At 46.2% G+C, this 23,756-nt stretch overlaps 1 protein-coding gene across 1 annotated transcript in view; it reads right to left on the bottom strand.

The window, feature by feature from the left end:
- Positions 1-10,265, bottom strand: part of LOC309567399 (uncharacterized protein) — a gene marked incomplete at both ends in the record, with an annotated part of 58,997 nt that extends 48,732 nt beyond the window's left edge. The window contains 2 exons of the mRNA XM_082272801.1: positions 6,281-6,560; positions 10,124-10,265. Coding sequence (XP_082128927.1) covers positions 6,281-6,560; positions 10,124-10,265 — 422 coding nt within the window. The remainder of the gene's footprint in view (positions 1-6,280; positions 6,561-10,123) is intronic.
- Between the last annotated feature and the right edge of the window lie 13,491 nt (positions 10,266-23,756).

The following is a 23,756-nucleotide window of genomic DNA, read 5'->3' as shown; positions in this document are numbered from 1 at the left end:
ACAGTAATATGCGCCGCTAAGGTGTCCCTAAGCAAGTTGACCCCTTCCTTTGCAGAGTTATAGAATCTGACTAGGTATGGACCCAAGATAGAAAGAAAGACTTGAAAATATTGGAGCGTAAAACCATCCGGTCCGGGGGCCTTCTTCAGCTTCATGGCACCTATGGTCTGTTGAACCTCTGCCAGAGTGATCGGTTCGTCTAACTGTTCTCTTATCTCAGTAGAGAGTGTAGGAAGACGGGATGCTACAAGATAATTCTCCATTACCGGAGTAGAAATAGTTGTGTCCGTGAGTGAATACAGTGAAGAATAGAATCGGCCAAATTCTCCCACAATCTGTTGGGGGGGGGGGGGGTCAGCTTATGGCCTTGCATTCAGACAAATATTAGGGACATTTGCTAAGATTCATTGTATTTTGCAGCTCATTTTTTTTGGAAAATGAAGGAAAATGCATTTTTTTCCTCTTTTTTCAATTTTCAAAACTCTGTGACAAGAAGTGAGATCTGCAAAACATTCAACAAACATGCCTTTCTGCAAATAGCTTAGGGTGCCTACTTTTCTAAAAGGGGTAATTTGGGGGGGGGGGGGGGTTGTGTTTTCTTGGCATTTCATGGCCTCTGAAACAGTTATAGGTAGTGAGGAGTGAAATCAACAATTTACGCCCTTGGAAAGCCTGAAGGTGGCGATTGAATTTCGGGGGCCTGTACGTGGCTAGACTGACAAAGTCTCATATACTCAGGAGAAGAAGCAGAATGTATTTTGGGGTGTTATTCCACATATACCTATGGCATGTGTGAGCAATAACTGGATTTTTTTAAGAACTTACCGTAAAATCCTTTTTTCTGAAGTTCTACAGACGCAGCTTCTTAACTTCATGACTCATAGGGTTATGCTCCTCCTTCTAGGAATAGGCACTAGGCAGGAAAAAAATAAAAATAAAAACGTAACCACGCAGGCATAACCTCTTAGACTCTGCTATCATACAGTTTAGTTGCAAGCAGTGTTTATAAGATAAAAAACCCCATGCCTCCGAAGTAGAGGGGCGGGTGCTGTGTCTTGTCGATTAACTTTAGAGAAAAGGCTTTTACGCTAAGTTCTTACAAAAAACCCAGTTTTCTCTATCATTCATCGACAGACGCAGCTCCTTATCTTCATTACTCATAGGGATGTCCCAAAGCAGTATAATCATGAGGGGTGGGAAACAACGCAGAAACAAAAACGTAAGTCCCCAATGGCTAAACTTAGCCAACCAGGTAACATGGAGCTCAACCAGGAACAACTGGAGCTCCCCTGGAAGAAATTGAACCCTAAAAAGAGAAACTAAAACAGAGTTCTCTTTTAAATTGCAGCCTGCAAAACATTGTGGCCAGAAGAAGCATTCGCGGATGCCAGCACATCTTCCTTGTAGCATTTTGTGAACATATGCACAGACAACCAAATTGCCGCCTTGCAAACTTGTAGCACCGATGCCTGATGGCGAAAAGCCCAAGAGGCACTCAGTGCTCTCATCGAATGAGCCTTCACTGGGAAAAGGAGGAACCTGACCCCTCAGTGAATAGGCCTGTACCCCGTCTGCCTGATCCATCTGGAAAGGTCGCAGAAGACGACCTCTTACGAGGTCCATCAGTAAGGACAAAAAGAGCGTCTGATTTTCTAAAGAGCTCAGAGGTCTCTAAATAAACCCTGATCGCCCAAACTACATCCAAAGAATGCAAGACATACTCCTTAGGATGCTGAGGTTTAGGGCAAAGTGAAGGCAAAACAATGTCTTCATTCAGATGAAAGTCAGAAACCACCTTAGGAAAGAACAACTGATTAGGTCAAAGTACCACCAGATAAGGTGAGCGGCAAGACAACGCCGCCAATTCAGATACCCTGTGGGCAGAAGTGATCGCTTAGAAGGCAACTTTCTGAGACCAAGAAAGCAGCAAAATCTCCCAAATTCTTTCAAACGGAGACTTTTGATGAACAAACAACACCAGATTTAGATCCCACGGAGGTAACGGGGAATCGCCTCAGAGGAGCCATGCAGTGCACTCCCTGGAAAATAGTCCAGATTAGGACATGCGTGCCTAATGGGCATTGAAAATATATAGCCAAAGCCGAAACTTAGCCTTTGATAGTACCCAAAGCCAACTGCTGTTCAACCACTTTCTGCAAAAAGGCCAAAACCCTAGCAATCGAACACAAGCGAGGGTGCACCTTCAGCGATTGAGTTGTGGTTCACACATATGTGATGTCAGACATTGCATGTGATTCCGAGCTCACTTCTCTGCAAGCCTCATGCAATGTATGTGCGTTGTGAATTCAGCCAAACAGATTGTATTCGCATCACACTTGGACCAAAGTCGCACAGGACCCTTTTTTTGTCCAAACTGACAGTTCGCACTGCGATATGCGAACTTAGCTGGGGTTGTCGTTAACTTTGTATTGACACCCCCAGCGCATGTGTCAGTGGTAACTGCCTGCAAGTTGAGTGCGATGCGGGAACCCGAAGTAGATTCGCAAGGTTGCCACATCTCATGTGGCCCTCACACCATGAAATGTACGATTTCCACATACTCTCTTTCAACACCTGATTTAACAGCCATGCCGTTAAAGCCAGTGACTGTAAAGCAGGATGGAAGATCGGACCTTGAGACAGCAGATCTTCCCTAAGAGGAAGTCTCCAAGGGGTATCGGGGACCAGCCTTGTCAGGTCTGCATACCAAGCCCAGTGAGACCAAGTTGGAGCCACCAGAATGACCAGTATGTTTTCCACCTCTATTCTGCACAGAAGCCTCAGCAGGAGTTTTAATAGGGGAAATGCATAAATCAGCCGATACCGACCCCAAGGAGCCACCAGTTGAATCTGTCGCGTCGACCAGAGGATCTCCAGACCTGGCTACAAATCTCTGCACCTTCTTGTTGAGGTGAGAGGCAAACAGAACAACATTGGGAGTCCCCTGCCAAACACATAGAAGGCAGAACACCTCCTGGTGTAGGGATCAATCTCCTTGATCCAACACCTGACGACTCAGGTAATGCACCTGCCAGTTTTCCACACCTGGAATGTGTACAGCAGAGAGGGCTGGAACAAAGTTTTCCGCCCAGGCCAGAATCTCGGCCACCTCCTGTTGGAGATACAACAGCTTTTAGCTTATCCGATAAATTGCAGTTCACAAGTAGGACAGTAGATGTCGCTAATGCTAAGTGATATGCTATGCATTTTCTCTGATGTGTATTTCCTGTACACTGCACTGTACTTGTTGGTTATCTCTTCCTGTCTGTGTCCTTCTCACCATGAGAAGGTGATATTCTTTGATTTCTGTGTTATGTTCCAATAAAGAAGCCAGTTCCTGTTTACTCCACAATGTCTGATCTGAATGGACTCCGCTGCACCCAGTGATCGCACTCTGCAACACCTCCATGGCCGCCAAGACACTCTTGGTGCCCCCCTGGTGATTGATGTAAGCCACAGCCGTGGCGTTGTCTGATTGAATCCGAACTGGACAACCTTGCAGATGAGTCATCCAATGACTCAGACAAAGCTCATTTCATTTTTGTGTAATGTCCCTTTAAGACCACGAAAAATGCAGGCCCACCGCTATTACTGTGGATTCACAATCCCTCATTAATATGTAATAGCAGAACAGGAAAAAACCCACAGGGAAACCCAGGAACATTACCAGACCACAGAGAAGCATCCAGCCTGATCAGTGTAACAACGAAAATAACAGTCTGCACAGGAAGAGGAAGAAGCTCTGCGTCTATCATTATAAGCCATGCTGCATGCCTTTAGTAACCTGGACGTGACGTCATGGACGCTGCTTCCGGGTTACATCATCGGAGACCAGATTGAAGCCAAATCCATCATGGTTTGGGACTCCAACCAGCCGCTGGACATTCCGGCTGGTTGCTCAGGTTTCCCGATGGGATGGGAGACCCGGGCAGAGCCGCGAAAGGCGGGGGGGGTGGAGTCCCATTCCGATCGCTGGGGTAACGACTGAGCGGCTCCCGAGCCATATCGGCCATTACCACCTGAAAGCTGACAAACCGCTCTAAAAAATGGTAGCAGGATGATGCCTCTAGATGCAGGCATCACCCCGGTACAACCACTTCTTGCAGCCGACGTAGACCTACGTCAATTTGCGGGAAGTAGTTAATTCATTGTCACATTTTGCACACTTATTTTGCATATTTTTAATTTTGGTACAAATAGTACCATTTCTAATGGTTGTTTGTAACATGGGAACCTACTTATCCTCTGCCATAACTCTCCCCCCATCTTTCCCCATTTAACCCACCAATAGGGGCTAACCCCTGTCTGCCCCATTATAATCTAATTCACCCTCCCCCCTCAATTCTAGTTTAAAAACTCCTCCAGCCTTCCCATAAACCTCTCCCCTAGCACAAAAGACCCCCTTCCATTTAGGTGCAAACCATCTTTAGCATATAGGTTGCAGCCCTATAAAAAGTGAGCCCAGTGCTCTAAAAATCCAAATCCCTCCTGACTTCCTGATGACGCGATATTACGCGAAATGCATTGTGGTCTACTGTAAACACGGAAACCAAGAGAGCCAGCGACGTCACTTCCACCCTGTCTGGAACGCATGCCACCGCTGCCACGCTACTAGGGTTGTATAGGAGACTCTGTTTAACACAGAGCACCAGGAGTATACCTTTTCAGACCCCCAAAACAAACAGCGTTTTCACCTAGTGCCAGGATAGGCACTATTCATTGTAAGCAGCCAATTTTTACCTTTATTATTTTATATTCTAATAAAAAACGGTATCACACTATATTTTTGGCTTCCCCACAATATTTTTTTCCATATACACCTGCTTGAGACCCACATCTTAAGGTCCTGATTAAAGGAAAGGAAGTAATAACTATCCTGAGCCACCACTAATCTAACCATATTGGAAAACTTGCCACATATCTGGAGTGGAGGCGTTCGGTGGAGGACTGATCCATCCTTTAAAGGGAATCAAAAGCGATTTAGGTCCTTGCGACCTAAGGCCATCTGGTAAGAAGCAAATATTGCTTACTTTCTCAAGAGCACAAATTGGTGCACAAAGCACTTTGAAGATTCCATTTATTTATTATGCACGGACTATTTTATCAAGTTGCCACAAATAATTTCAAGAATCACAGATTTTATTGTCAATTATATGTATTTTATTGATATTATGCTAATCCAGTTTTAACAAATAATCACAAGTGTCACACATTTGCATTATTTTATTTGTCACCAAAAGTCACAAAATGTTTTTTCACATTTCCTGTGATAATTTACTGAGTTGATATCATAAGCATAATTTTGACACAATAAGGTATTATAATTTTTAAGTTTACCTTTATATATGCACTGGTCACAATTTATTGGGTAATGATATTATACATATAAGGTCTACAACCACATTGAAGACATCCATTACCCACAATCACCAACATACATAATTTCACAAGCCCACATCATTACCAGCGCCCATTTTCATTTGTTATAAGACTTGGAATTTTTTTGGTACATGGTCTCCAGTACCCCGACCCCCCCCCCCCCCACACACACACACACACACACCGGACGAGGACATACTCTGTCCTCTAGGTTCCTGTATTTCAGGTTTGAATGGACGTAAAGTCTTCCATGGAAAGAGCTCCATGCAAGTTCCCAAAACGTACCCAGAATGCTAAGTGAATTCAGGAGGGCTAACTCTTCCCTGAGGACTCCCTCTGGGCAGTCTCTTACCGACAGTGGCCTCAAAAAGTCAGAGGCCATGACTCTGGTACAACCCCCGCCGACCAGTAGACCCAACCTCCAAAGAAGTTATCCGCCACTGACTCAGTACTTTCGGCACTTGCAGGACATAAGAGGGGAGATATCCGTGCGATCGCCTCAGATCACCAGGCCCCCCCTCCTCCCACGCTCTCAGGAACAGCAATAGCCAGTCCTTGCATGAACATTCCCACAGAGTTGGTTCATCCCTAAAAAAGGGACTGAAGATTAAATTTAACAAACATAGTAGTGTAAAACACTACAAGGTGGACCATGTACCTCCTCTGTAAGAACGTGAATTCTCATCTGGTCAAATTAAGTCTGTTTTCCCACAACAGTAGAAAAAACAGACCCACGCATAGAGAGCTGGCGGGCACAGACAAACGTAGCTGACATAAAAATTCAGGCAACAGTTGTCCCTCAGTGACAACATCCAGGATTACACTTCCGAGAGGCATCCGACAGCCTGTTCTCCCAATTTCGTTTGGGGTAATCCCCCTGGCTGAAGAGGATACCAAGCACCTTAATTTCTGGCTGGGGCACACGTTTGGGACTGGGAACAGCTCCCCCTCCTTCCCCATCCAGAAAACTTCACTCTTGTCCCAGTTCACTAAGGAACTGAATGCCTCGGAGTAGTCGGGAATCTGTTTTTCCACAAATCGGGCCTCCTCCTGACTCGACACCCTCACCGAGACATCGACTGCATAAGCCACCACCTTCACCACCGCATCCGGGCCACTACAAGGCTCCATCAAGACCCCCCTCAGACGTCCACAGTTTAGCCTCCTTATAAAAGGATCCACTGCAAAGATGTACAAGAGGGGACTCAACGGGCAACCCTGCCTGACTCCAGAGTCCAGAGCAAAGGATGAGGCTACCCAGCCATTAACAAGAGGGAAGCTTTCCGCCCCTCTTTACAATACCTGCAACCAATCAAACCGCCCCGGCAGGCCGTATTTCTCCAACAGAAGCCAGAGGTACTTATGGCTCAAAAGCCTTGGCCTGATCCAACACCAGCAGATACTGTCCCCTCCCACTGGACCTACACCTTTCCACAGCCTCCTGGATGCAGAGGACAGCACTGGATGTGCTACGACCGGGAACCGTGCAGTGCTGCGCAACAGACAGTACCCTGTCAGCAGTGGCTGATGTAGGAAAAGGATCTTCACCAGCAACGTTCCATTAGTGTTAAAAAGGGCGATTGGACATCAGTTCTCAAACACTGATGGGTCTTTCCCCTTTGACAACAGAATCAGGACTGACCTCCTCATTGAGGGAGGAAGCAGGCCTTCAGTCAAACAATCCCTAAACACCTCCGTCAAATGAGGAGCCAAAATACTTTTAAAGGTCTTATAAAATTCTGCCGTGAACCCGTCATCGCCAGACTTTTTGGTTGACAAGGTGTCTATGGCCTGCTTAACTTCTGCCACCGTGATGTCTGAAGTCAGAGAGGCCGGGAAGTCAAGCTCCCCTTGCAAGGGAGTCCCATCAAAAAAAAAAAAAAAAAACCCTGGCCCTCTCTTCATCTAAATACTTCGCCTTCAGGATGTCTGAAAAATGGGCTTTGACGACCCCCAGGATCCCTGGCCTGGACCAGACCAGATTTCCTGAGGGTTCCATCAATCCATGTACAATCTTCAAACTCACCGCCTCACTACAGTTCTGAAATGGGTCCGGGGAGCGAAACTTCCCGTAATCCCTCTTAAGAACCAAGGAGGCGAGACGATCATACTGACACTCCCTTAGTTGAAGTTTTAGATCAGAGATCTGCTCCCGGGGGCCTCCTAAAGACACAAGGCGATCCAGACGCCTTCGCAGCTTCAAGTAGGCCTGGTACGGAGATGCTGCCCTGCACTTTGATATTCCATGGAAAAAGCCCTCCGATCTCTTCTTCACTGCTTTCCACCACTCATGGCAGGAGCAGCCCCTCTCAAGGAGCGAGGTTTGTTCCGAAAAAAAGATCTCAAAAGGCTTCCCTAACTTCAGAGTCCTCTAGCAACTTGATCACCGTAAAGAGATCCTTCCTCCACCTCTTGGACTGGGGGCCATAAAAGTTGATAAGATGGAGGAACTGTCCCCTCACGCCAGCATTCACCACCATACATCTGCCAACTTCCACCTCAATCACTCGTCGCCACCGAACCAGTCTTAAAAAAGAACCGCGACACTACAGGGCTCGGCCGCAAGAGACCAGAGGGAGGGCCCACATCTCCACTCCAACTCTGCTAAATGTATCTCTGCCTGAGATGATAGCCAGGTCTGTTGAAAAAAAAAACATCAGCTTCAATGCGGCTGAGAAAAAAAAAATCAAAGGCCATGAAAGGAGCCACAGTAGACCGAATATTAGCAACATTAATGGTTGCTAGCCGGACTGGCGCAGGTGGTGATACTCTGCCTTTACATTAATAACCTTTACTCCATATTTTCAATGGAAGTTTTCGTCCTCCAAGTCCGAGGACAGGACACCATACATATTGATCAGGCGTAAGGCCTCTGCCATCTGGGACCCCTATCTACCTCACCCCAAGGCTGAGCACCCTCCACCTTCCCCCCTCCCTTGTTGGAGACCTTACTCTTCCTCCCCCCCCGCTTCATTCAACCTCCCTCCCTACTTCCAATACCCCGTGACCCCTCCTCACTGGAGGTACCACCAGTGGATTCCCTGATCTCATGCCTTGGGTGCTTTGAAAAGCCCAAGGATGAGTCACAACAGCTGGAGAACTGTGAACCCTGGCTTGATGCACCTGACCGACTGTCCTCCCGAGGCCTTACCATTGCTGAACTACGCTGGGGAAGGGGGAAACCAGCGGAAGGGGGGGGGGCTTAGATACAGAAGGGCAACAAAACAAGGACAGGGGGAGAACATGCAGAGACACTATGAACAGAAATTTCTTGGGTGCTTGAGGTGGGAGCTAGAGTAGAGGGGGGAGGGAGGGGGGGCCCAGAGGGAACAAAGCATGCGGGGCAAAACTCCAGGGCCTTTACTACCAAAAGTCCCGCCCTCTGCAGGGCCGGGATTGGGGCAACTGCCCCCTGATCTTGACTACCTGCCTCCTCTGCCAACCTCCTCTGCTCTCCTCAACCGTGCAGGTATTTTTCTGACCACCGAGTCCTGTGCCTCCGATGGACCAGCAGCCCCCAGAGCTGCGGATGTGCCCTCAGGGGTGCGGGAGACAACAGGACTAGAGGTATACCCGTAAAGGCTTTTGGACAGCTGCTAAAGGGATGCCCCAACTCCCCACACAGGTTACACATGATCAGGTGACAACTATCAGCCATGTGGCTCACCTCATTGCAGCGGATGTATCTCTGCACGTGCAGAAATGTTTAGGACTACCACATTTGAAGCAGAGCTTTGGTTGGCCAGGGTAGAAGGCCAAAATCCTGTCTCAACCAACGAAACCACTGGCCGGGATGTGGGACACAGTCAGCCCCCTTCTACTCAGTTTTACTGGCACCATTCAAGCACCTGTCCAAATGCCCTTCTCGTCTAATTTGTAAGAGGAGTTTGCAGCTGGCCAAATTGTCTGTGGGACTCGTTTTTGACTAGAATCGTCACTAATTTATTCTCTTCCTGTCTTGAGATTGCCACGACCCTGAAGTCCCTCCATTTGGTGTGAGCCTTCAGAACCTCATACCGGGAAAAGAAAAGTTCCATCAGTATAGGTGTCTGAAAGCTCACGTCAAATTCCACAGTGCCATGGGGATGGTTGGAAGCAAATATTTCAGCCACTTTAAAACCCCATATCGACGACCTCACCTCTTAAAGGAACTTTGACCACCTCCCCCCGCCACCTCAGTTGGACCACATTACGGCATCTCTGCTCCGGACCACCCGTCCCTCTGGACCAGGCACCAGTACCCTGGCCACCCGGGGGCTGCCTAATAGTCTGAGCGCCAAACTGACCATAAAAGTGCCCCAGACCAACCGTGGCCCCAGCCAGTTGGGCTAACGATCTCCCCTCCTGTAAGGCGGTCAACAGCCTGGCCTCTTGTGATGCCCCTAATACTGGTTCAGGCACCCACTTACTCCTACAGGCTGGACAGGCTTAGGTGACATTACTCCACTGATGTTATTCCCTACAGTGTGACTTGCCAACAGAAGGACCTGCCCTGTTGGGACACTCGCGCATTCCATGTACCTGCCAGGGTCGCCCCCTTCGGGCACAAGGATGCCGTATTTTTTGAGGAGATCCTTCCACCCTGTCGGCCATCCAGAGCTGGCCACTTCCTGATGCAGTATAGTGAGCCCACTTGCCAAAATTTTAGGGGACCCCTCTAGCTCCCGGATGAAGGCCAGAGCTGGACAAGATGCTTGGAGTTTTAGTTCACACTCTCCCTATAACAATCCTCGTTCAGTCTCACCCATCTGCTGTCCCTGGGCAGCTTCCAACCTGCTAGTTCCAGGCTCCTCAGTTGGCATTGCATCCATGGCACAGACTCTGACCACGTCCTGGCCACCAGCATGGTCTGCAATGGCAGATGATGTCCTGCCCACGTCCCGCATAGCACTTCCGGATCCGCTCGTGATTGATTCTGGCCAGAAACAGCAACTAAGTCTGCACAACTTGCATTGACAGCTGGCACATCATCCTGCACCTTCAATTCCATTCTGTCAGATCTCCTCGGCGTCTTGAAATTAGATAGATCGATTCACTTCCGAGAGCGGGCATTTCCGGTCTGGCGCCATGATCTCCCCCGGAAAGGATGCCAATGACAGCAACAGTGGGCGCCATCTTCCTTACTGATTCCCCAGGGTGCAGGATCGATCCCCCCATGGTGACAAAGGCCGAACTATGCTGAACAGCAGTCGCAGAAATTTCTTCTGGCTTCTCACGATTTTAACTACTGGGGTTTTACTGGCCAGCTTCTCTACTGAAGCCTTCTGCTTGTTTTTCAGGGCTCCAGGAGTGCTAACTTTAGGTGAGCTCTCTGGCATCTCTTCCCCAGTGGGGGGCACCGTAACACTCATCAGGGAACCACCTTCAATATGTCCCATACCTTCTTGCGTACCGTCTTGACTGACCTCCGCACTCTCCATCGCAATCTCCATTAGATCTCTTTCCTCACCAGGAGCACTTATTATACCCAACTGGGTAGCTGGATCTTCCACTCTTCCGGATTCAACCCCTGCAGGGGACCGCTCCACCACTGCCTGGAACATCCTTCGGAAAGCCTGGCTGCCACTCTCGCTGACCGCCTGGAGCCTAGCCAGTATGACCTCCAGAAAAAGTGTGCTCTGAGGGCCCGCTCCTGAAGAGATCTCCTGGGCCCACAGACTGGTTTTGGTCTGATAAAATAGAAAATAGAATTACCACAGTTAACTGATTGAATGTCCTGATGCAAGATATTTACATTTGGAGGCAGTGGGCCTAATTTACTATAACACTAAGCTGGCATACATTCCTATTTTACGGCGAACTTGCCGTAAATACACTACCAAACCGAATTTACTATAAAAAGGTCAGGAAAGCGTAATTGCGAATTCAAATTCACTATCGGCAATGTACGGCTGCGAGGGAGTAAAAAAGTAGTCGTGCTAAAAGTTCTACTATTTTCCTGGAAATAATGTTTTGAGCAGGATAGCTTAGCTGAAACGGTTCTGAAAGATGTGGTATAACGTTTGGACATGATCTGCTTTGATGTTTAAAAAGAAATTTCAATGAAAGTGGGAAGTAAAAAAAATTCTCCCACAGCCTACGACTGTGAAGCAGCACACGTGCGCATGCCCAGACCGTCAAAATAGTTTCAAACCTGCGCCTTGGAAATCGTAAGCTGCCGTTATAGTGAATTTGGGAATGCAATTACGAGTACGGGGCCGTAAAAAATAGGCGTTACGTGTATATAAAAACAAGTGTCATCCATTGATTTGAATTGTACAACTCTGCTATTTACACAAAAGTATACATTTTAATTGTGGTATTAAATGTTGAATTATTAAAGACAATTGTCCTTGCTGGCTTTTTGTTTTGCTTCTTATTCTTTTTTATGTTAAACAATGTTAGTAAGTAGGGTTGAGCGAACACCTAGATGTCCGTGTTCGACGGGTTCGGCCGAACTTTAAAAAAAAGTCCGGGTCCGTGTCCCGGACTTTTACCGAACTTTTCCCGGACACCGAACCCCATTGAAGTCAATGGGGACCCGAACTTTAAGGCACTAAAATGGCTCTAAAACACCAAAGGAAAGGGCTAGAGTGCTGCAAATGGCAGCAAAACGTAATTAAGAGCATGGCAAGTGCTCTGCAAACAAATGTGGATAGGGAAATAACTTAAAACAACAAAAAAAAAAACAGAAAAATAAAACAATGTTCTTCTTCATCTCTGAAGGACGAGGCCCATATGGAGTAGGAGGGAGGTTGAGGTGGTGGTGGATGTGGCGGTGACATAGGCGTGCGCACAGGGTGTGCTGGGTGTGCCTGGGCACACCCTAATCACCTAGGGCACATAGCATTGCCAGTGAGGAGATGGGAAAAATCTCCCTGGGACCTGCTCTGCTCTATTTCTCCTTGCCTACAGGTACATGGCCCCGATACATTACTCTCCCTGCTGGCAAACACATGCATGTGTATTTCAACTTTGGGGTGCACACCTTAATGCAATAGGCTGCGCACACCTATGGGCGGTGTAGGTGGAAGCGGCGGTGGAGGAGGACCAGGGCCGGATTAACAGCATCATGGGCTTGGTGCTGAGGATTTTGAAGGGCCTTAAGGGCCGTGCCTTGCCATGCACCCAGAGGAGGAAGGGTGCAGCCATGCATGCCTAATTCAACATGGGATGCTGTCTCTGAAGCCCATAAACACATCCATGCATCGCCAACTGTCCCTCCTTGTCCGGCCTTCACGCTGTGTGGGGAGGTTCTGAGGGTGCTGCCTGGGGAAGCGAGCATAGAAGCCAGACTTCTGTGTTTACAAGTGACAGAAGAGCGGTAACAGTGAATATGGCCAACCCGGGGCCTATATAAAAGGTAGGGGCCTGGAGCTGCAGCTCCAATAGCCCCTACATTAATCTGGCCCTGAGGAGGAGGACGAGGTAGCCAACACTGCTTCTTTTCAAAAATTTTAAATGAGGGTACACCCCAAAAGAGTGAGAAAGAGCAAAAATGGAACAATGGGTGGGTAAGGTCGGTATCCATTGCTATTCTGCATAAGGTACGGAAAAGTCCCGTGGGATCCATGCCTGGTTCATTTTAATGAACGTGAGCTTGTCCACATTGTCTCTGGACAGGCGGCTGCGCTTGTCTGTTATAACGCCCCCAGCCGTGCTAAATACCCGTTCAGATAATACACTGGCTGCAGGGCACGCCAGCACCTCCAAGGCGTAAAGGGCAAGCTCAAGCCATGTGCCCAATTTGGAGACCCAGAAGTTGAAGGGGGCAGACCCGTCATTCACTACATGTAGGCGTGTGCACACATACTGCTCCACCATGTTGGTAAAATGCTGCCTCCTGCTAAGACGTTCCATCTGAGCTGCTGGTGCTGCTGTTTGTTGTGGCGTGCTGACAAAGCTTTTCCACATTTCGGCCATGCTAACCCTGCCTTCTGAGGTGCTGGCGGTGCCCTGGTTGCGTTGGCGACCTCCTCCTCCTCCTCCTCTGCCTTGTGCTTCCACTGTGGCCCCGCTGTCAGATGGGAATGCCAGCAGCATGGCGTCTACCAGCGTGCGCTTGTACTCGCGCATCTTGCGATCGCGCTCCAGTGAGTGAATTAAGGACGGTACGTTGTCCTTGTAACGGGGATCCAGCAGCGTGGCCACCCAGTAATCAGCACAAGTTAGAATGTGGGCAACTCGGCGGTCGTTGTGGAGACACTGCAGCATGTAATCGCTCATGTGTGCCAGGCTGCCCAGAGGCAACGAAAGGCTGTCCTCTGTGGGAGGTGTATCGTCCGTGTCCTCTGTATCCCCCCAGCCACGCACCAGTGATGGCCATGAGCTGGCCTGGGTGCCACCCTGCTGTGAACATGGTTCCATCTCCTCCTCCAGCTCCTCCTCCTCCTCATCCTCCTCATCCTCCAGAACTGTGCCCCTGCTGGACAATTGCGTCCCTGGCGTTTGCGTGTGCAGGAACCCACCCTCGGAGCCCCTTGCGAATGACTGCCCTGAAAGCCTTGGAAATGTTACCTCTTCATCCTCCTCCTCCTCCTCATCCTGTGCCACATCCTCTTCCATCATCGCCCGAATTGTTTTTTCAAGGAGGCATAGAAGTGGGATAGTTAAGCTGAGAACGGCGTCATTGCCACTGGCCATGTTGGTGGAGTACTCAAAACAGCGCAACAAGGCACACAGGTCTCGCATGGAGGCCCAGTTAAATTAAATAGCGGAATAGAAAATATGATCCAAAAAAAGTGTATGTATATCACACGTACACAACCACACTGGGCCCCAATTACTATTGTTTGTACCCCTAAAAGGCTAGATGAGGAGTAGGGGGAGTATGGAACAGGCAGCACCCTCAAACCTTCAGAAGTATGAGATGAACCCCAACAACTTGGAAAGGTGGATCTCTCTCACACGTACCGACACAGACTATCCCGCAATTCAATTGATCCTCAAAGGTTTTTATTGAATAGCGGAATAGGAAATATGATCCCAAAAAAGTGTATGTATCTCGCACGTACACAACCACACTAGGCCCCAATTACTATTGTTTGTACCCCTAAAAGGCTAGATGAGGAGTAGGGGGAGTATGGAACAGGCAGCACCCTCAAACCTTCAGAAGTATGAGATGAACCCCAACAACTTGGAAAGGTGGATCTCTCTCACACGTACCGACACAGACTATCCCCCAATTTAACTGATCCCCAAAGGTTTTTGATTAAATAGCGGAATAGAAAATATGATCCCAAAAAAGTGTATGTATATCACACGTACACAACCACACTGGGCCCCAATTACTATTGTTTGTACCCCTAAAAGGCTAGATGAGGAGTAGGGGGAGTATGGAACAGGCAGCACCCTCAAACCTTCAGAAGTATGAGATGAACCCCAACAACTTGGAAAGGTGGATCTCTCTCACACGTACCGACACAGACTATCCCGCAATTCAATTGATCCTCAAAGGTTTTTATTGAATAGCGGAATAGGAAATATGATCAAAAAAAGTGTATGTATCTCGCACGTACACAACCACACTAGGCCCCAATTACTATTGTTTGTACCCCTAAAAGGCTAGATGAGGAGTAGGGGGAGTATGGAACAGGCAGCACCCTCAAACCTTCAGAAGTATGAGATGAACCTCAACAACTTGGAAAGGTGGATCTCTCTCACACGTACCGACACAGACTATCCCCCAATTTAACTGATCCCCAAAGGTTTTTGATTAAATAGCGGAATAGAAAATATGATCCAAAAAAAGTGTATGTATATCACACGTACACAACCACACTAGGCCCCAATTACTATTGTTTGTACCCCTAAAAGGCTAGGAGTAGGGGGAGTATGGAACAGGCAGCACCCTCAAACCTTCAGAAGTATGAGATGAACCCCAACAACTTGGAAAGGTGGATCTCTCTCACACGTACCAACACAGACTATCCCCCAATTTAACTGATCCCCAAAGGTTTTTGATTAAATAGCGGAATAGAAAATATGATCCCAAAAAAGTGTATGTATATCACACGTACACAACCACACTAGGCCCCAATTACTATTGTTTGTACCCCTAAAAGGCTAGGAGTAGGGGGAGTATGGAACAGGCAGCACCCTCAAACCTTCAGAAGTATGAGATGAACCCCAACAACTTGGAAAGGTGGATCTCTCTCACACGTACCAACACAGACTATCCCCCAATTTAACTGATCCCCAAAGGTTTTTGATTAAATAGCGGAATAGAAAATATGATCCCAAAAAAGTGTATGTATATCACACGTACACAACCACACTAGGCCCCAATTACTATTGTTTGTACCCCTAAAAGGCTAGGAGTAGGGGGAGTATGGAACAGGCAGCACCCTCAAACCTTCAGAAGTATGAGATGAACCCCAACAACTTGGAAAGGTGGATCTCTCTCACACGTACCAACACAGACTATCCCCCAATTTAACTGATCCCAAAAGGTTTTTGATTAAATAGCGGAATAGAAAATATGATCCCAAAAAAGTGTATGTATATCACACGTACACAACCACACTAGGCCCCAATTACTATTGTTTGTACCCCTAAAAGGCTAGGAGTAGGGGGAGTATGGAACAGGCAGCACCCTCAAACCTTCAGAAGTATGAGATGAACCTCAACAACTTGGAAAGGTGGATCTCTCTCACACGTACCAACACAGACTATCCCCCAATTTAACTGATCCCCAAAGGTTTTTGATTAAATAGCGGAATAGAAAATATGATCCCAAAAAAGTGTATGTATATCACACGTACACAACCACACTAGGCCCCAATTACTATTGTTTGTACCCCTAAAAGGCTAGGAGTAGGGGGAGTATGGAACAGGCAGCACCCTCAAACCTTCAGAAGTATGAGATGAACCCCAACAACTTGGAAAGGTGGATCTCTCTCACACGTACCAACACAGACTATCCCCCAATTTAACTGATCCCCAAAGGTTTTTGATTAAATAGCGGAATAGAAAATATGATCCCAAAAAAGTGTATGTATATCACACGTACACAACCACACTAGGCCCCAATTACTATTGTTTGTACCCCTAAAAGGCTAGGAGTAGGGGGAGTATGGAACAGGCAGCACCCTCAAACCTTCAGAAGTATGAGATGAACCCCAACAACTTGGAAAGGTGGATCTCTCTCACACGTACCAACACAGACTATCCCCCAATTTAACTGATCCCCAAAGGTTTTTGATTAAATAGCGGAATAGAAAATATGATCCCAAAAAAGTGTATGTATATCACACGTACACAACCACACTAGGCCCCAATTACTATTGTTTGTACCCCTAAAAGGCTAGGAGTAGGGGGAGTATGGAACAGGCAGCACCCTCAAACCTTCAGAAGTATGAGATGAACCCCAACAACTTGGAAAGGTGGATCTCTCTCACACGTACCAACACAGACTATCCCCCAATTTAACTGATCCCCAAAGGTTTTTGATTAAATAGCGGAATAGAAAATATGATCCCAAAAAAGTGTATGTATATCACACGTACACAACCACACTAGGCCCCAATTACTATTGTTTGTACCCCTAAAAGGCTAGGAGTAGGGGGAGTATGGAACAGGCAGCACCCTCAAACCTTCAGAAGTATGAGATGAACCCCAACAACTTGGAAAGGTGGATCTCTCTCACACGTACCAACACAGACTATCCCCCAATTTAACTGATCCCCAAAGGTTTTTGATTAAATAGCGGAATAGAAAATATGATCCCAAAAAAGTGTATGTATATCACACGTACACAACCACACTAGGCCCCAATTACTATTGTTTGTACCCCTAAAAGGCTAGATGAGGAGTAGGGGGAGTATGGAACAGGCAGCACCCTCAAACCTTCAGTATGAGATTGTGTTCACTGTACCCCACAAAGATTGTGTTCACTGCACCCCACAAAGATTGTGTTCACTGCACCTCACAAAGATTGTGTTCACTGTACCCCCCAAAGATTGTGTTCACTGCACCCCACAAAGATTCTGTTCACTGTACCCCACAAAGATTGTGTTCACTGCACCCCAAAAAGATTGTGTTCACTGCACCCCAAAAAGGATGTTGTTCACTGCACCCCAAAAAGGATGTTGTTCACTCCACCCCAAAAAGATTGTGTTCACTGCACCCCACAAAGATTGTGTTCACTGCACCCCAAAAAGATTGTGTTCACTGCACCCCAAAAAGATTGTGTTCACTGCACCCCAAAAAGATTGTGTTCACTGCACCCCAAAAATGATTTTGTTCACTGCACCCCAAAAAGGATTTTGTTCACTCCACCCCAAAAAGGATGTTGTTCACTCCACCCCAAAAAGATTGTGTTCACTGCACCCCACAAAGGATTTTGTTCACTGCACCCCAAAAAGATTGTGTTCACTGCACCCCAAAAAGGATGTTGTTCACTGCACCCCAAAAAGGATTTTGTTCACTGCACCCCAAAAAGATTGTGTTCACTGCACCCCACAAAGGATTTTGTTCACTGCACCCCACAAAGATTGTGTTCACTGCACACCAAAAAGGATTGTGTTCACTGCACCCCAAAAAGATTTTGTTCACTGCACCCCAAAAAGATTGTGTTCACTGCAGCCCAAAAAGATTGTGTTCACTGCAGCCCAAAAAGATTGTGTTCACTGCAGCCCAAAAAGATTGTGTTCACTGCAGCCCAAAAAGATTGTGTTCACTGCAGCCCAAAAAGATTGTGTTCACTGCAGCTCACACACAGAAAAATGGATGTGGATCACTGACACCTGCCTATCTCCAATCCCACACCACACAGCAATATCGATTGTAGTTTGTAGAACACAGTTTCCCTAAAATTCAGCAGACTCTGTCCCTAACAGGATTGAGAAGAGATCGTAGATCAGGATTGAGTGCAGACCCCACCCCCCACACAGCAATATCGATTGTAGTTTGTAGAAGACACTGACCCTATATAATTCAGCAGACTCTATCCCTAAAATGCCTACAACTCGCCCTGCCTAAACACTCCGACCTGTCCCTCAATTCTATCCGGACACAAATGGTTTTTTCCTGCCTATCTTTCCCTAATCAGCAGCCAGCACGTTGATGTGTGCTCTGTCCCTGAATCTAAGCAGCATAATGACGCCGCTGCGGCTGCCTCGAACTTATAAAGACTTGGTCACATGCTTCAGACGGCCAATCACAGCTACTGAGACATTTGCAGGCATGGCTGGGATGGCTTAAGGCACACCAGTTAAACGATTGTTGATTGGCTGTTGAAAGCCCGCCATGAAAAGAGCGCCAAAGCATGCAAAACCCGGAAATAAAACGACCGAACACGGATTTTTACCCGAACATACAGTAAAGTGTCCGTGTCCGTGTTCGGGTACAAAAAATCCAATTATTCGGTACGAACACGAATAATACAGTCCGTGTTCGCTCAACACTATTAGTAAGCTGTAACGTTTTCATGTTTTTTGAAACTGATAATATTCTATCTCCATCTATTGAGAAAGAGATACTGCCATGTACATTTTGTATTCCCAGGGACTTTTGTCATTTGGGATATATCTCGTTACACTAATCATGCTCAAACACTTTTTGCTGTTTTAGCCATATCTTTGGATAAACTGAGCATGCTCAGCCACTTTGCAGCGGTAGATAATGCACTCCTTGCTCTCCATCCCACATACAGTGCCTTGTGAAAGTATTCGGCCCCCTTGAACTTTTCGACCTTTTGCCACATTTCAGGCTTCAAAACATAAAGATATAAAACTGTAATTTTATGTGAAGAAACAACAACAAGTGGGACACAATCATGAAGTGGAACGAAATTTATTAGATATTTCAAACTTTGTTAACAAATAAAAAACTGAAAAATTGGGCGTGCAAAATTATTCAGCCCCTTTACTTTCAGTGCAGCAAACTCTCTCCAGAAGTTCAGTGAGGATCTCTGAATGATCTAATGTTGACCTAAATGACTAATGATGATAAACAGAATCCACCTGTGTGTAATCAAGTCTCCGTATAAATGCACCTGCACTGTGATAGTCTCAGAGGTCCGTTTAAAGCGCAGAGAGCATCATGAAGACCAAGGAACACACCAGGCAGGTCCGAGATACTGTTGTGGAGAAGTTTAAAGATGGATGGAGCCAAATACAGGACCATTCTGGAAGAAAACCTGATGGAGTCTGCAAAAGACCTGAGACTGGGACAGAGATTTGTCTTCCAACAAGACAATGATCTAAAACATAAAGCGAAATCTACAATGGAATGGTTCACAAATAAACATATCCAGGTGTTAGAATGGCCAAGTCAAAAGAACGGAAAACTGCTGTTCAAACGCTCCCCATCCAACCTCACTGAGCTCGAGCTGTTTTGCAAGGAGGAATGGGCAAAAATTTCAGTCTCTCGATGTGCAAAACTGATAGAGACATACCCCAAGCGACTTACAGCTGTAATCGCAGCAAAAGGTGGCGCTACAAAGTTTTAACTTAAGGGGGCTGAATAATTTTGCACACCCAATTTTTCAGTTTTTTAATTGTTAAAAAAGTTTGAAATATCCAATAAATTTCGTTCCACTTCATGATTGTGTCCCACTTGTTGTTGATTCTTCACAAAAAAAATGCAGTTTTATATCTTTATGTTTGAAGCCTGAAATGTGGCAAAAGGTCGAAAAGTTCAAGGGGGCTGAATACTTTCGCAAGGCACTGTAAATCTTAACCCAAACTCCCACAGCTGTCTTCACAAACCACACACAATACCATTGCTGATGCAAATTTAAAGTTAATAACAATTTGGTGTGTTTGGCATTTCCAAATGATAAGCTTTTTCACCATAAAAATGTAATGCGTACCAACATTATTAATCCAATTTAAAATGTTATTACCAAAATTCAGAGGGTAACATCACTATTCTACACTCACACACCAATATTCAAAAAAAAATAAATAAAAAAATCACAGAGTAAATCAAGAAACAGAACTCCTAACTCCTAATGCAATTTCAGCAACTTTAGGTAAACGCCCCAAAAATGTACTTTTTTTGTTGTAGGAGGGTTCCACCACCATTTTAAATGTTGCCATACATGTTACTCATGGAAGGACAAGAAGCAGCCTTATGAATTCGATTTTCAAAAATTATTTTTTTTGGGGGGAAAACACAACACTGCTACAGTGCTATATTCATGCATGGCTCACTCACCTTTTTAGCTGGCCTAGGTAAAACATGAAAGATGTCAACTAAAATGTTATTTGTCTCTGAACACCAGGAAATGACACAAATTGGGTGCATAAGCACCCAGAAGTCTACTGCTGCTTGGCACGATTAGGAGAACAATGCCTTGCTCCGTTTTCACGCGAGGAGCTGCGGTAGATATGCAAAGTAAGTGTGGGAGGGGTCTTGAGGAGGTATGTTAGCTAGCTGGGGGAATGTATTTTAGTGATCCTCACCACACATTCACTTCCTGGTTTTGCGCACACACACGTCACTTCCGATTTCTAGGCACATTACCACTTCCTGCATGTGTACATACATACATAGTTCTGCCACAGTATGTAGTTATGGCATGTGCAGGAACAAACGTGTGTGTGTGTATATATATATATATATACACACACACACACACATACATACCACACACACAGTATATATCCTGTTTCCCCGAAAATAAGACAGTTTCTTATATTAATTTTTGCTCTCAAAGGTGCGCTAGGTCTTATTTTCAGGGAATGTCTTATTTTTCCATGAAGAATATGGTACACATTTATTGTTGGAAAAAAAAAAAATGGAAATATACTACCTGTATACGGTACGGTAGTAGTTGTCATCACAAACCAGAAAATGACATCCTCCTGTGTCATTTTGATTCCCCCCCCCCTTCTGATCCTCCTGTGTCATTTTAAGTGATCCCACTCCCCCCACCCCTGTGCCAGTGGACACCTTCACCAGATATCCACCCCACCCCTTTATCAGACATTTCCCCCCTACCTCAGTCACCCCTGTGTGTCCACACAATGTGCCCGACTCTTGCCCCGAGCGACTCACTGTCTAATTGTGAGTCAGCCAGACTCCGTCAGGGCAGAGAGAGCAGCAGGTGGCAGCTTGTACTGGCGGCGGCGCGGGCTCTCTGATTAAAAGAGACCTTGCACTTCCTGTCTGCTCCGGCTGCACTGCGGCCAACAGTGAGCTGCGCGGTGGCACCCGCCGCTACGGTCCAGAGTCCAGAGTTACGGTAGCTTCGGGGGGGCCTTATTATTAGGGAGACTTTATGTTCGGGGGAGGCCTTATTATCGGGGAGGTCTTATTTTCGGGGGGATGCCCTATATTTCAGCGAGAGTCAAAACTGTAAGTAGGTCTTAAATTTTAGGGGGATGTCTTACTTTCGGGGAAACTGTATAATTAGGGCTGCAACTAAAAATTATTTTCATAAATGATTAGTTGGCCTATTATTGTTTCGTTTAAATAATTGTATAATAACAAAAAAAAAAAAAAAAAAAAAAGAAGAAGGGCAATTTAGGGGAAAAAAGGGGAAGTAAACTCGCTGAAAAAAAACCCTGTAAAGACAAAAGGCATAATGAGCTAGTATGCATTGCATACTAGCTCATTATGAAGTACTTACCTAAAAACGAAGCCCCCGCAGTGCCGACAGGACGGCCGACATGTTCGGCCGCCCTGCTTCCTGGATCGCGTCCTCCGGGCATCTGATTGGCCGGAGGCGCGATTACATCACTTCCGCGCATGGGGGCGGGAGCCGCCGTTCATGGCACTGTGCTCTGAAGGCACGGCATGGGTGGCCGTTCTTTCAGAGCCCATGCGCCGATGATGTCATCGGCTGCATGCACTGTAAATATCTTCTAAACGGTGCAAGTATAGGAGATATTTATAGCACCTATAGGTAAGCCTTAATATAGGCTTACCTATGGGTAAAAGTCTTTAAAGTGGGTTTACAACCACTTTAAATATCTATATGCAGTGGTAAATATAAAATAACCAGCTATATCGTTAGGGAGCAAAATCTCTAATCTACTCAAACATGTGAATAACAGACAGAAGAGATATATTGTATATATTATTATTGGTTGAATCTGGTAAAAAAATTAAAGACTGTTGTCGATTTTTAGACAGAACTGTAATATTATGTATGACAGACTCCCTGGTCATAGATGAGTGGCTTGATAAAAGCTACCTGTGCCTGCTGTCACTTATGCCCATACAAAAACAAGGTCTTCAGCATCTGAACCAAAAAAAAAAAAAAAAAAAAACTTCTGCCTTTAGAACCACTTACTTCCTGCCCAGAACTACATGTCCCATGATGCATTGCTTCTCACATTTACAATATCTCAGGCACTTACTGACATGTATGGATGGTGTTCTGAGCTGTATGGGTGCTGCACTATATTGCCTGATATGTAAACAAATAATGCATTCTGTATGGAGGCCAACTTATCAATTATGAAAATAGTTGACAATATTGTTTTTTTTCCAAAATGTTCTACTTACCTGAGCCCATCTCTATCCAGCAATGTTGCAGGAGACACTCGGCTGGTTAAGACTCTCCCTCCTCTTTGGCTGAGATGGTAGTGTGGCACTATTGCCTCCCACTGCTGTCAGTCCAAATCATTGAGACAATCAGGAGAGAGGGGGGGGGGGGGCGGGGGGGGGCAGTGTCTGGATGGACACAGGGAGCTTGGCCTCAGCTCAGGTGCCTCCATAGCAAGCTGCCTGCTGTGGGGGCATTCAACAGCAGAAAGGTGGCCAGAGGGGTGAAGAGGGACCATGTGAAGAGGAGGATTAGGGCTGCTCTGTGCAAAACCACTGCACACATGGCAGCAGGTTAGTATAACAGGATTGTTTTTGTTAAGCATCAAAAAATGAAATGTTCAAAACACTGGATGTTTTTTTTGTGCCTCAGCCATAGTGATGGACGAACATCGGCCGGGGCGGTTCGCGAACGTTATCGCAACCTTTCTCAAATGTTCGCGAACCGCAAGTTTGCGGCGGGCCCCATTGACTTTAATGGCAGACGAACTTTAAAAACCTTCAGGTCATATTTGCAGCCACAAAAGACGTACTAGCTGTGCACAAATAGTCCCACAACATGGACACTGTCATAACAGAAGTATTGCTATTGGAAAAGTTGCCATAAAATGTTTTTTTTTCCCCAGCAAAAAATTTTTTCTTTTCTCTAAATCAGCCAGAACTGACAGCATCCGGTAAATGTCAAATACATATAGGGTCCATTCACACGTCTGTAAAACAGGTCCGCATCAGTTCCACAATTTGGCGTAACGTTTACAGACCCATTGATTTTCAATTTCAGTCTGAAAAATTAGGCATTCACAGGATACAGAAGTGTCGCCCATTCCAGGCCCCAAATATTAGCCCACATGCGTTTACTTGACAGCAAAGAACATTGTATTCTGTGGCTAGAGGTACAC

Source organism: Pelophylax lessonae (genome assembly GCF_965119305.1).
Source record: "Pelophylax lessonae genome assembly, chromosome: 11".
NCBI lineage: Eukaryota > Metazoa > Chordata > Amphibia > Anura > Ranidae > Pelophylax > Pelophylax lessonae.
Note: the sequence above shows the minus strand (reverse complement) of the source record. Positions and strands in the feature narration are given on the sequence as shown.